The sequence below is a fragment of the Amphibalanus amphitrite genome, unplaced genomic scaffold (assembly GCF_019059575.1).
Source record: "Amphibalanus amphitrite isolate SeventyFive unplaced genomic scaffold, NRLGWU_Aamphi_draft 000030F_arrow, whole genome shotgun sequence".
Classification (NCBI taxonomy): Eukaryota; Metazoa; Arthropoda; class Thecostraca; order Balanomorpha; family Balanidae; genus Amphibalanus; species Amphibalanus amphitrite.
Window position 1 is genome coordinate 566,475 of NW_024881526.1, and position 13,232 is coordinate 579,706.

Sequence of the window (13,232 nt, forward strand, 5' to 3'; positions counted from 1 at the left end):
TCGGTACTGTGAAATGGCGGCGGATGTGTTGTCTGTCTACGTGTTCCGATAGCGGAGCTGTGTGCGGCTCTGGGCGCCAGACTTGGCTGCGGCAGCGGAAATGTCTCTTACGAAGCTGCCGATTCATCCTGTTACTGCCCGGAAACAGCGCTTTAGTAGCTGTCCGGAAACAGTATTCCATGGGCCTGATGTCATGTGTACACTGTGTATCACTCCAGGGCGGCTTGTGAATCAGCAAGCTGTCATATGGCTTGGTGCGTCAACTGTTGATTGAGACTCATCGCTGTGTAAAGTAGGAAGACTGATATAGATAAATCCAACCCTCTCTGTCAGGCCGGCCAAAATGCTGCGAAATCGTTCGGTGGTTCTTGGACTCGCCTTGTAACTCATTGTGCTGGTTGTCGATGATGGGGACCCATCCCGGCTGACCAGTACAGATTGTGATTTGTTCTCTGTAAATATCCGTGGAGGTCGCTCGCCAATGGCCGGGCCGCACTGATCCGCCGTGCAGTGGCTCAGATTACTGCACTGTTGGCGCAGCGAGTCCGTCGCTGTGTTGACGAGGACAAGGGCCAGCCCTCTCAGCTCTCCACTCCAGCTGGTTGGCGAGTCAAGACAGCAGCCTTGGCGCGGATTGCCACTGATTCGGGCCGATCTGCCGAGCCGTGTTTGTGCTTCTGTGCTGCGCAGTTGGAGACGCCCCGGCGGGGCCGCGTGGGCAGACCGGCGTCTGTGTGTGCGTGTGCGTGCGCGTGCTTTTGTGTCTCTGGCCGCCCACTGCCACCGGAGTTGAGGTGCGTCTCATCACTGTCTCTCGTCCAGCCACTCCGTCTCCGCCCTTTTTCTGCTGTCCAATCGCTCCGTCTCCGTCAGTGTCTCCGTGTGTTTGTGTCCTCGTGGGGTGTCGCAGGCCGCTCGCTCACGCACGCCCTCGCCGTGAGTATGCGGGCGCCGCTGTTGATAGAGGCTGTGTGCAGAGCGAGCGACACGGTTCCTCGTCACCGCCCTGTGTATATGTGCGTGTGTAGGACGCAGGGCGGAAGCGTAGAAGCGCTATCGGCCCAATCACGCGTCCGCCATCGGTTGCCAGTCCTGGTGGGTACCTTCACTGGCTGTCAACTTGTCGTTGTCCACTGTGCAGTCGCTGCATACAATGGTGCATCCTGGCAGGGGCGGTCCACTCTGACAATGAATCAGGCGTACGGAGACGTGCGACTTCGTGTGGCCGTGGTGAGCTGAGCCGAGCTCTGCCACGCCTAGCACCGGCGATGGCGCCGAAATTCGTGCCTCGGAGTCATGATCTGGAGCTCACGATTCTGTATGCCGGGGCTGGGGCTGGCCCGGGACAACCATCTGGCGTGATGAGGCGAGTGGTGTGGAGTGTTTCATAGACTGGTCGCCTTTCTCATCTAATGGCCCTGGACTATCCAGGGCAGGTATCCATGGAACGGTTGTCTGTTTATCCGTACCCCAAACTCGGAGCTGAGGTCACCATTGCCGTCAGACTGGCGTGTGATGTCCTCCGATCGGGCTGGGTATTTGTATATTTGGTCGCCTGGGTGGCGTGTCTCGGCCAAAAGGTCATCTTACCCGTTGACCTGTTCGGCTGTGTCGGTGCTGGCTTGGTACGGGGTGCATGTCTGATGTGGTGCTCATATAGGACCCCTTCCTGTGTCCTACTTTGCTGTATTATTTGTTGTTCTTGTGATCCCATCAGACTGTCATTCCTGGCATCTCCGCTAAACAGGAATGGTATGTAATTATTCATTGGTTCCTACTGCTATAGCCTACTTTCCTCGACACTGACTGTCCCCGTGTGTGTCCCTTTCTCAGAGGAGCCGACCTATTCGACCGTATACGAGCCGCGCAGCCACCAGCAGCGCTCGAGACGGCAGTTTCTGGACGCCTGCGCCGAGCAGGTCGAACAGCTACTGCAGATCATCAAAGGTGAGCAAAAGGGTGGGGAACGGGACCTAGAGATGGGTAAGATGGAGCTGGATAATGGGTTTGGCCAGGGACGCTTAGTATATGGAGTCTCAGTCTCTGATTGGAATCCATAATTGATGACTGAATTATAGGAGACGGCTGTAGAATGCCGACCACCAAGGCTGCCTTCCGCGATGGGATTTCCGCCCTGTGTGCATCACAAACACTGCTGGGAGCCGGGGATATACCTGGGTCGTGGTGTATGGACGTGATCTAAATACAGGGTGATTTTTTTTACTTGTTAAAAAGTAATGGAGTCTAGTGGGGTTAAAATGCAAATATATCTGGCAAAATTATATGCCAAGATGACGAGCATTCTGGGACATTTTGATTTCATGCAGACACGATGTGAAGGAACGTCCATCGTGTATTTTACTTGTGCTTGAAGTTACCCCCTCTCTCACCGACACGAATCAGCCCGCCTGAGCACGTGTTGAACAGCACTATGGACTCCCATACTCATTTGGCGGACTGAAAAGGCTCCTATCGCCCATTTTCAGCTCTGCCAGATATTTCCACTGTTTTCTTGTTATATCTGCCATAGCTAGGTCCAAAAACTAGAAGTTTAGGGAGGGCAGGTCGAGGATTTTGATATTGGCGGACCTGGTGGTGTCTGATTCGCTGTTTTTCTTTCTCCCTGAAGACTGATTCTTCAAACGCTGCACATACGCCAGATGGACCGTTTGAAGGCTATTTATGACTACAAGCTTGTTCATGCGTTATTTAACGTCTTTCTGAGGTATCTCCTTGATCATCGTATGCTTCGAACTGGCTCAATGCTTCAAAATCATCGTTTTGTGTCATTCCTTACTGAACGGTAGTGGACCATGCGTGCCCGATTGGTGGGACATTTTCAGGCTCCATTGGGGCCGAGGCCGTCGGTTAAAAGGGACAAATGATGACACCATACAAAATGTCCCAGATTTATCTATCACGTGCATTGCTTTTTTGCACGCGATTTTTCTATTTAGGGACCACCATTGACGTTTACTTTTTAACAGTTAAAAAAAATCACCCTGTAGAACCCGTGCCGGGTGATTGAAGTCCTCATAACGAGCGTCTGGAAATCCCAGCGACCCCTGCTGGCCGCCGCCGAGCGAGGGGCCGTCAAGGTGACTGGGTAGAAATGGTCTACGGAAACGTAGTCCGTCGTGTAAATGTAGCTACCTGCCTAAGCTACCTAAGGCTACAGCTGGGTTGGAGATGGACTTGGGACTATACAGGAACTGTTGCTGGCAGCTGTTGATTCTCAGAGGCGAGGGACGGCCGCGGACCGAACTAGTCTTTTCTAGTGTTCAGCCTAGTCTCAGAGTGTAGCTTCCTGTACTAGTCACAGCTGGGTTTGAGCTAGACTCTGTACTATACACACAGCAACTGTCTCGGGCAGCTGTGAGTTCTCAGAGGCGAGGGACGGCCGCGGACCGAGCCAGTCCCAGTGGAGTGGCGCAGTACGCCCCCGGTTCCGTGGGCAGGCATTGCAGAATGTTCGGGTAAAGCTAAGGGAGTGCCAGTAATCGGCCGTCGGGGACATATGAGCTAGAGATGCAATATCGCTTTACCTCATTACGAGCATGCCGGGAGTTCGCACTACCTCAGGCGTATACGTGGTAGTATGAGCAATGGCATATTCCGTCGGAACTCCGTATTTCGTATTTGGCTTATTCAGCATTTTTTAAAGAGGCTGACTGTGTAAAAGTGCAGGCATTTGAGTATGGTGATTGTTGTTATTTAGAACTAAGCTATAATGCACGCTAACAAAATCATCAGACCCCTTGCTCGGGCATGGAGCTGCTATTGGGCCATTAATGACAAACCTTGCACCTCCGTTGCATGCCGTGAAGGGAATGCCAAGGGCACCCTGTCCGTTCCCCGGCACGGCTACTCCACCACTCGCCAAGGTCTGCGGGCAGGAATAAGCGGCTCACGAAAAGTCAGCCCAGTGTGACCGGATGTCCAGGGTGTGCTGCATACACGGCTGTTTGTATATCTGCGCCCGGCACTATCGTAGAGTCGGCATCTTTTCCTGGGGGCGCCGCTGGCGGTGTTCCTGTTTGTAGATCGAGTTTCCGCTGGAAGGTGAGAGGTCGCCTTTACCTGTGTGCGCCCCTGTGGTGTCTCAAGCCCCTACTTTCACGCTGTCGAACCCGCTGTGGAGGATGGGTCCCTCAGTGATCGCGTGGGTCCTGTGATCGAGCCGCTGCCCTCACCCGGGATGCGGTGGCGTGCTGTCACGGCTTGTCGGTCTAGATGGTCTTTCCCGGTATGTCAGTCAGCTCCACTGCGACTGATGCTAAGGGGCCGAGTGGGCGACGGCGGCGGACCCAGTGACCCCACTGGTGACGTCATCAGAGGGCGATGTTCATGGATGACGTCATTGAAGGATAGGCACGGCCTCGAGGCGGTGGGGTGTTGCGCCGTCATGATCGGTGACGCCTCAGACAGTCTTCACTCTTCAGACAGTCGCATTGCGACGTTACTGGAGCGAGTTGATACGAAAGATGGGTATTCGTTACCCCGCAGCTGGCGATGAAAGAAGCACGATTACTCAAGATTCTGCATCAGCGGCGGAAGAAAATAAACAGTTGGTTCCTGCACCAGTGCAGGAGAAAAACAGACTAACCGGACTAACCCGCCCTCGGAATTATCCAGTCAGTACCAGACACCATTCCGGCCGTTACTGGAGAACTGTTCCGCTTATCTGCCTCTGATTACCCTTGCCGATCTACCCTTCATTTCTAATTTTCCATCCACGACTCCGCGGCTACCCTTTCCCAGTCATTTTCCGGTCGCTCCACCTTAATGCATATTAACAATCATCAGCCCTTCCACACACCTTGCTACATTCCAACCACTCCACGACCCTTTCTCTCGCCTACCTACCACTCCGTTGACCCTTTCGCCGCCTATGGACCCCAATGACCCTTCCCCGTTTATCTGGTTTGAACCGGTGACCTCTGGGTGTGTGCATGAGAGTCGTTCGTGACAGACGGGCGCCGATCCCGATACTCGAGATAGCGCCACCGGTGGCACCTCAGATAGACCGGCTGCCGACACCGCCCAGGGCACGCACCTCAGCCGACTCACGCTACTGAAGCTACTCAACCTCTGGTAGACACTAGACACGTTTGTCCATGCTTGTTTGTGATGGTTGGTAGGCCTGCCTTAGGGTCACCCATGCCTGTTTGTGATGATGCATGCGACTCCGGTATGCCGCAGCGACTTTCAAGGACGCCCCGCAGCTATTCCCCACGTTTTTTACGGCGGGGCTGTAATTTTGGCACTCCGCCTGTATGATAATGCGGCGTGGTGCTGGCGGTTTTCGCCGCGACTAGCGAAGGTTCGCCCGCGGCCGCGGCACGGGCAGAGTGGCTGCAACCTGGGGTGCGGCCGGGATGAATCCATTTTCCCCGAGATTATCTGCTTTGTATGTTAATCGGTCACGTTCAGGGCGGCGGCTCGGTCGAGAGGGGTGGGCCGACCTCTCGGCTGCACAGACCGCCCCGGGCCTGTTTTGCATGCTCACGATTCAGTCAGTCCCGGCCGGCCGACCGGTCAGTGTTTATGAGACTCGTGCTGCTGTGGCTATTGGTGCCGCCGCCGGGAGGAACACAAAGGCAGCGCGCGCTGACGCGGCGAGTCGGACTGGCACCGTTTCTCTGGGCGCGGCCTGACCGGCCCGGCGCCGCTCAGCACTATCACTGACAGCCGGCCGGCCTCAGCTCGCCGGGCGGCTATTAATTACCCGTGCAGAGCTGATCAGAGATTGACACGGCCAACCGGTCGCGTTGCGATACACTTTAATGATGTGTCTCGATCTGGCTTACCTCGACTAACGTCCGTCTCTGCAGAAAGGTTTGGAAAAACATCAGTACATATCGTATCAGGTGGACAGTCGTATCACATTGCTAATCGTTACACAAACTTGATAGCCTGTCTCTGTTATTGACCGAACCCTCCTCTCCACAGACGAGCGCGAGCCCCAGGACATCCGCGACCGCGCGCGCAAGCGCTGCATCCAGATTCTCGACTTTGCCGAGGCGTACCAGCGCGACTTTCTGCCGGGCGGCGGTGCCGACGCGGCGACGGGTGGCTGCGACGCTCCGGCCCCGGCGCCGCTGGTGGCTCGCACTGTGAGCGTGGCCTCGAGTGTGGCCGGCGCCGAGCCGCTGCTGACCCGCCAGCTCGTGCACGCCGAGGTGCTGCACTCGGCCGACCTGGAGCCCGCCGCCGCCGACGGCGACGAGCGGACCGACGCCGGCGACGGCGACGCCGACTCGTGCCCCGAGGTGCCTGACGATGGAGGCGACGAGTTCCACCCGCTCAGCTTCAGCCTGGCCAGCCTGCGCTTCGCTGACGGTACGTGTGCTTAGCGGTTTGGTCTGAGTGTCGTATTTGCAATGTTTTATTACTGGCATTGCATTGATGTCGGTGTTGCCGAATACTGTCAGTTTAGCTGATACATGGTACTGTGAAGTGTTCACGCCCAAACCCGCATGCAATATTATGGCGTAGTGTAATAAATTACTTCAGGTTAGGCAAATCAAAATTGATTGGGCTGGTTCCATCGCCATTGTCTGAGAGCTCACGCCCGAGCCCGCATGACCTAGTCAGACAAATCAAAGTTTAATACCTTGGTTCAACACACAAGTCCCAGTAAAGACGATTGCTTTGATCTCTTCCTCTCGTCTCAAAGAGGATTGAAGTGTCCGACGGCGGATGCCGTTTCGCTCCATGCACTCCCCTGCGTCCTGACGCCAACCATGCCGTTCTTTTTGCGCCCCTGTCGCCCGCTCTCCGTCCTCCGCGCCCCGGGGAGTCTGTGACAGGCCACACGCTGGTGTTTACGGGGGGAGTGCGCGAAAGTCTGCTCACAATCCGCCGGCACTATTTGTTACCGACAGTTTTTGCGCCCAACCCCGGTACCTGCGAAGAAAGTGGGCTGTTTTTGCCGGCTGACGTGGGACGTGCAAAAACTGGGCCGCAAAACGGTCAGCCTATCGGGTTATTTACAGTTTGGTCTGAATTCTGAGTTTATGGGATCCTGCAGACGCCGGTATTTGAGCCGCGGCTGGCGTCGTCAGCTCCGCCCCCGCCCCCGCTGCTGACCGGTTCGGACCGGTGTTTTTCCACGACGCTGCTAACCGCGGCGATAAGGAGGTCTAGGACAGATGGCGCCACCGGGCGGCGTCCTCCGGCGCTGCCTGTGTCGTTCTGTGGCCCTCTAGTGCGCGATAGGACAGATGGCGCCACCGCACGGCGTCCTCCGGCGCTGCCTGTGTCGCTCGGTGGCCCTCTCTGATTCTCAGCGCCCTCTCCAGCCCTCTACCAACCCTCCGGTACAGAGAGAGCCGTTGCGGCCGTGTCGCGCTCATCTGTCGGGTTTAGCTGAAGTTGAATTATTTGATTCTCTGTGAGCCTGTTGTCGACGCATGTTTCATGCTTGTTGCATTGTTTGTGTAATATATTCCCAGTATGTGTCAGTTGTTCCTGAGTCTAGGATTTCTCTGTCACCCTTCGCTCTCCACCCATGTTCGACATGCTCTTCAGGTGTCCCAATAGGCCACGGTCCCTTTTCTGACCGCCCTCTCCCCTTTCCCACAGCCGAGTCGTCGGGCCGCTCCGAGTCGCCCGACTACGCCACCGTGCGCCGCAGCGCCTCGTCGCCGCGCAAGTACCTCAGCCAGTCATCGCTGAACCGTATCGAGACCGAGGCTGAGCCGCTGCTGGATAGCCCGGACGGGCCGACCGTGCGCGCCTCGGTGCTGCCGGCCACGGCCCGCCGGCCGGCCAAGCAGCACTGGTGGCGCCGCCGGCGCGGCTCTGAACACGACCCCGAACCGCTGGAGAAGGGCCTGGCCGAGCCGGGCGTATTCTGGGTGCTGCTTGGCAGCCTGTGCGGCTAAACAGTGACAGGATGGGGAGTCAAGGGCTCTCGGACAGACATTGAAAGGAGAAAGGTCTGCGGATGATAGCATGAGGTGTGTGGAGAGTGAGTGAGTGAGACCCGCCGCAGTGCTGGCGGTGGAGTGGGGACCGCTGAGGGCCGAATAAGGACCATTGACGGTCAGCGGACAGACTGAGGTCAGGCAGGTGACCTGACCGGTCAGCATTTACGGGGGCGGGGAGGGAGGGGGACCAGCAGCTCGGCGCCAGGGTACAGGTGGTGACGGCAGCGTAACGGGCCGTCACAGGCCGTTCACGTGACGATCTGCGTAGGTCGAGGGTGTGTGTCTCTGCTCTTTCAGTTACGTGTGAATACTCGTGCGTCTGACGATAACCGAAACTTGGACCAAGGGATTCTTGTTTGGCCGTAGTATCGCGTGCTACTTGATCGTGTGCTACGTGATTTGTATTACTGTTGTGATTTTTTGTGTTGAATGAATGAACTTTCAACTTTTATAGCTGGGTTATTGTAATCTCTCCTAAATTGTCGCCAAGCTGGCCTTTTCTTGGGGAATTAGGATGGGATGTCGCCCCGACAAGGGTGAGAGCAGGTTGCCTGGTTCCTCTCTCGTCGCGCTAGAGCGCGATGCGTTGAGTGGCTGAGTGATTGAGTAAATTTTTCCGCGTAATAACCGGACATGTGTATGCGAATATGTTCGTTTTGTACGGACCGCGTTTGGATATGAACGCGAGTGTGCCGTTTTGTTACGTACATTGTGCTCTGTCATGAGGAGAGTGAGAGTTGGTGCTGATAATGTATACAGTTTGAGAGATAGCAGGGACGTCGGCGGACGCCGGCGGTGCCCCGTAGTTGACCGTGTCCCTGAACCTGTGTAGTGTGTTATACAGCGTGTTTGTTTGTGTGTGTGGGCGTCATTGTGACCATGTCAGGTGGGCGGTGCGTATTGCAGTTGCGGTGCGTATTGACGAGCGGCAGACATACCTATATACATGACCGTAGTCAGTGGTGAACACTGAACCCTGTAGCGGCGCTCGGCTAGCGGGCGCCGGCGTATTCCAGCTAGCCTGTGCATGTTTAGCTGCTGCATGTTATAGCGTCGGTGTCTGTGCGTAGTGGCGGCTGTGTCGGGCAGCGCCCGCGCCCCGCCGCACCCCCTGAGATTATCGCAACGGAGGCAATAGGTCGCGCGCGCGCGCGCGCGCGCGTGTGGAACGGATGTGGCGCCGTCCGCGGCGGCAGCCGGCTGTGGAGTGTGTACAAATCGGCACCGCGCCGGCCCCGGGACCAGCCCTCACCGACCGACCAGAGTTTTATACGGTATTTTTCCACGGGGCGGCTCGCGCGGCGTGTGTGTGACATGTGGCTCCAGCGCAGCCCTGCCGCTGCTGGCCGGTCAGAGCTTCCAGTGAGCGCGCGCGTGCCCACCGCAGCTGTCCAGGCAGCAGCCCCGCAGGAGGGCGCAATAATCTCCAACAGCTGCTCTCGCACCGTATTTCCCCTACGTGCTTTCCGTCAACATCTGTATATCCGACCGAGCGCGCGGTTCTTCGTTCGTCTCGCTGTAGCGTCTTGTGTTGCAGGCCGGTGGGGCGGCTGTACCGCCTGGTCCGCGGCTGGTGGTCCGGGCGGTCCTCCGGCCGGTCCGCGGTCCCGCCTGGCTCCGTGGGGAGGCGCGGTCGCCGCATGGCCCGGGTGTGGCGCGCAGATCCGGTCAGTAGCGCTCCGGACGCCGGACACTCCGAGCCCACGCGCTGAGCATGCATCTCAGCTGAAGTGCATCGGAACAAGAGAAAGACTTGTCTCTGTAGTCCCCTCGCACTTCAGCTGAGATGCATGTTTGGCGGGTGGACTCGGCGCGTCCGAGAGTCCTGCGCGCGACTGGTCGGTCTGCGCTCCGCGCCAGGGCCGCGCGGCAGCCGCGCCTCCCCACGGAGTGCGGCGTGATGGCGGTCACCGGCCGGGGTCCCGCCGGTTCTGCGGGCCTGGGGAGGGAGCCACGGCCGGGCGGCCGACCGGCCTGTGAGCTGGACGGTCCGACCCGAGTCATCCGGCAACTGAACTGACTGATCACAGCTGTCTGTCCAATGTCTATATCGGACCAATACACGCCCCACTTTTGAGGAAACCCGGCGTTTGTCTTACCGCATCAGCCACGATAGACTCGTTAGGAGCTCCTGTGACTCGTTAGGAGCTCCTGTGTTGTTTTATATTATGACTTAATTCGTCATTGAGTGTGTGCCTGTGAATGATTGATGGAATAAACTAAACTAAACTTTTGTAATCAGTATGAGTCTGATTTTAGGGATATCGTTGCAGCACGCGCCCGTCTTTGCATCTTCGCTCTCTTTCGAAAGTGACCCAGTCCCGAGCTAAACGGGTTAAGTAAATGCGCATTTTCAAATGATTTGGGATCGATGTTTAAATACCAAAGCGTGGTAAGCATGGACTTGTTCATGTATCGAAAGTAACCGTCTAAATCGGGTTTACACAAGTCTGTCGTCTTGAGGATCCACCTTCAACCAACGACTCCTCTTCTGCCTTATGAGAGCGCCGTTCATATCGTACCCATGAGTCATGACACATACCCGTCTTTTGAAGACACTGTATTCACAGTAGTAAAACAATGCACGCGCGGGCCCGGCAGCCCACTGAGGCCGGTGTGGGCCCTCAGAAACATCACTGGGAGGGGGAGACAGCCGGTCGCCAGTCCGCGGGCGGCAGTCGGAGTCCAGTCGCGGTGAACCATGAGAGCCGGGTTGGTCATTCAGCGGAGGGGGACGACTGTCGCTCCGGGGGGGGGGGATGACTGGCTGTCATTGGGGGGGGGGGGGGACTGGCTGGAAGGGACAGACTCTGGCGGGACTGACCGGCTGTCTGGAGAGCGCCAACCACTGAGGAATGAATGACTGGAGCCCAGCGCCCCGGGCAGCGGCGGCAGCGACAACGGAATGCCTCGAACGATGGCAGCGGCGGCGGCGAGCGAGCGGCGCCGCCCGCACGGATTGTCGGCTCTCACTACTGCACTGTGCCGTGACGCACGTCACGTGCTGCACACACCGAGTCACGAATCACGCGGGCGGCCGGTCGGCGCTCGGCCGGCCGTCCCGGCGGTACTCCGTCCGTCCCGCCGGTACCGAGCGGCGCGGCGCGGCGGCCGTGGAAGTCCGAGGCCCAGCCGGCGCTGGCTGGTAATACTGATGAGCCGGCCGGCGGCCTGGGAGGTACGGCCAGCGCCCGGCCCGGCCGCCCGCGGGGAGCGCTCCCCACCAGTCCCGGGCGCGCCGGGCCGGCCGGCACACACCGCGAGTTCGACCACAACTGACTAGACACACCGTATCACGTGAGCATGCGGCAGCGCGCAGCGCCGCGGCAGGCTGAGTAAGGGCGCCACACCAGCGCCACCTGTGCTCCGGCGTTATAACTTGACTTTGACGGCGTCGTCGGCAGGCGGCACTGGCGCCGGCACCTCCTCGGCCACGCCGCCCCAGCGCAGCTTGAACACACCGTGACGCCACCGGATCACCGGGTCCCAGATAGCGCGCAGAAACAGGATAGGTGCGTACGCCTCGCGCAGCAGCCAGGCCACCACAAACTCGAACTTATTGAACGGCAGCGAGGTGTTCTGAAACGGAGCAGAGAGATACCAGTCAGCGGCAGAGCGACCACTAATCGGAGGGAGGTGTTCTGAAATGGAGCAGAGAGAGATACAGTCAGTGGCAGAATCATTATCAACGACATTCGGCTGGGAAACAGAGCACGCAGTTTCGAATTGAATGCGCCGATGCACATACTTAGTCCGAAATGGAATATCTCTGAATAAGTTCTTCCGAATAGTTTCTTGAATAGCAAGCAACCAAGTGCAAATCCGATAAAGCTAGCAAGCGATCGGGTACAATGTTTGTGTTTTCAGAAATGCGTTCAGTCATCCAAACGTATGTGTCCGTCTAAACGTCCGTAGGTCTGCTTGCCGGCGTCAACGCATTCGCGACTGCCACTGAATCTAAAAAAGAGCAGCGTCTTCTGAACTCAATCTCCCTACAGCTGGCGCCTTGCGATCAATATGCTGCAGCCGCGCTACCCGGATAGCAGCAGCCATCTCTACTGACCTGAGCCTAGCGCACCGGTCATATTCTTTCCACCCACCCAATCCTACCCCAGCGTCCAGCTCCTGTGTGGCCAATGGCCGTTGATCGTTCCGGTCGTAGTTTAGCGGACGGCCTACAGACTCCGGCCGGATACCGGATGTCGGACCGGCAGCCGGCTGATACGACCAGACACACACAAGTAATACACACGGACCGGGCGGCGGAACACGGCTCTGTGACGTCACTTACGAGTGTGAGCGGTCAAACATCCGCGATGCGTAGGCTGTGCGACTTTTCTTAGCAACTGGGCACATAGTAGTCTTGGGGTTAAGACGGTGCCTGTTTTAAAACTCAAAGTAACACGCATGGAAAATTGGTAAGTCTAATGGCACTGTTAAGTCTAATGGCGCTGTTTCCGGTTCCCATCTTGCCCGCATTCACGCTTCTACCAGTTTAAGTAAGGTCCGACGGATATCCTTACCTTGGTGCAAGAGGCCTCAGCTTTTAAGACAGGATGTGCAAATGTCGGTCTCTAATTTAATTCCGCACGAGTCACGTTCATTGCTCATTGTGCAATTGTCCATGTAGGCTCATCCAGACCCCTCGCGGCCGCGCACGTCACGTCCCAGCGAGTCCGTTCCCGGGCAGCCGCTGTCGCTGTCCAGCCCGTCCCATCAGTCTCTTTCCCAGCGTCTAATATTCATGTCTGCATGTCCGTCGGCCGTTCGGTCCATGGGTAACCGTGCTCATTTCCCCGCTCGCAGGGTCGGTCGGTCGGACGGGCGGGCGGCCGCATGGTCGATAGCCCCGGGCACTGACGGGTCACGATGGCTGGCGCACTGCGGCACGGTGCCGGGTGCATCCCCCTCTACCCCTCTACCCCCTCCCCCTCACCTGGACCACGCTGAGCATCAGCCAGTCGAGTAAGAACCAGAAGAGCACGTGCAGCAGGTAGAAGACAATCAGATCCACCTGGAGCAGGCAGCGGGCGGCCAGGGCGCCCAGCGCTCCGAGCAGCAGGCACTCGGTCACTGGCTCCATGAGGATCGTGAACGGAACCATGGCGATCCGCAGTTTGGCCCACCTGACGACAGAAGGGGTAGTCGGGGTCAAACAGGGTCATAGGGGGCACACCTGACGACAGAAGGGGTAGTCGGGTCACACAGGGTCTTGGGGGTCACAACGGGTCAAACGGGGCTACACTGCCGGGACATTGCACTAGCGGGGTGCAGGGGGGGGGGGGGCATGAGGAAAGG

The 13,232-nt window shown here is 57.7% G+C and overlaps 2 protein-coding genes across 4 annotated transcripts in view; one reads left to right on the forward strand and one right to left on the reverse strand.

Annotated features, from left to right (window-relative positions):
* LOC122366752 overlaps positions 1-10,016 on the forward strand; it is a 33,822-nt gene extending 23,806 nt beyond the window's left edge. For 2 of the 3 annotated variants that reach the window (XM_043339307.1, XM_043339315.1), the window contains exons 4-6: positions 1,834-1,947; positions 5,953-6,342; positions 7,588-10,016. In XM_043339307.1, the coding sequence (XP_043195242.1) occupies positions 1,834-1,947; positions 5,953-6,342; positions 7,588-7,889 (806 nt within the window). In that variant the 3' untranslated portion in view covers positions 7,890-10,016. The remainder of the gene's footprint in view (positions 1-1,833; positions 1,948-5,952; positions 6,343-7,587) is intronic. The other variant, XR_006253939.1, reaches the window with a different exon arrangement.
* Positions 10,017-10,479: 463 nt separating this feature from the next.
* LOC122366762 (ceramide glucosyltransferase-B-like) overlaps positions 10,480-13,232 on the reverse strand; it is a 73,140-nt gene continuing 70,387 nt past the window's right edge. Inside the window, exons 8-9 of the mRNA XM_043339328.1 lie at positions 12,871-13,060; positions 10,480-11,513 (exon numbers count right to left, since the gene is read on the reverse strand). Coding sequence (XP_043195263.1) covers positions 11,307-11,513; positions 12,871-13,060 — 397 coding nt within the window. The 3' untranslated portion in view covers positions 10,480-11,306. The remainder of the gene's footprint in view (positions 11,514-12,870; positions 13,061-13,232) is intronic.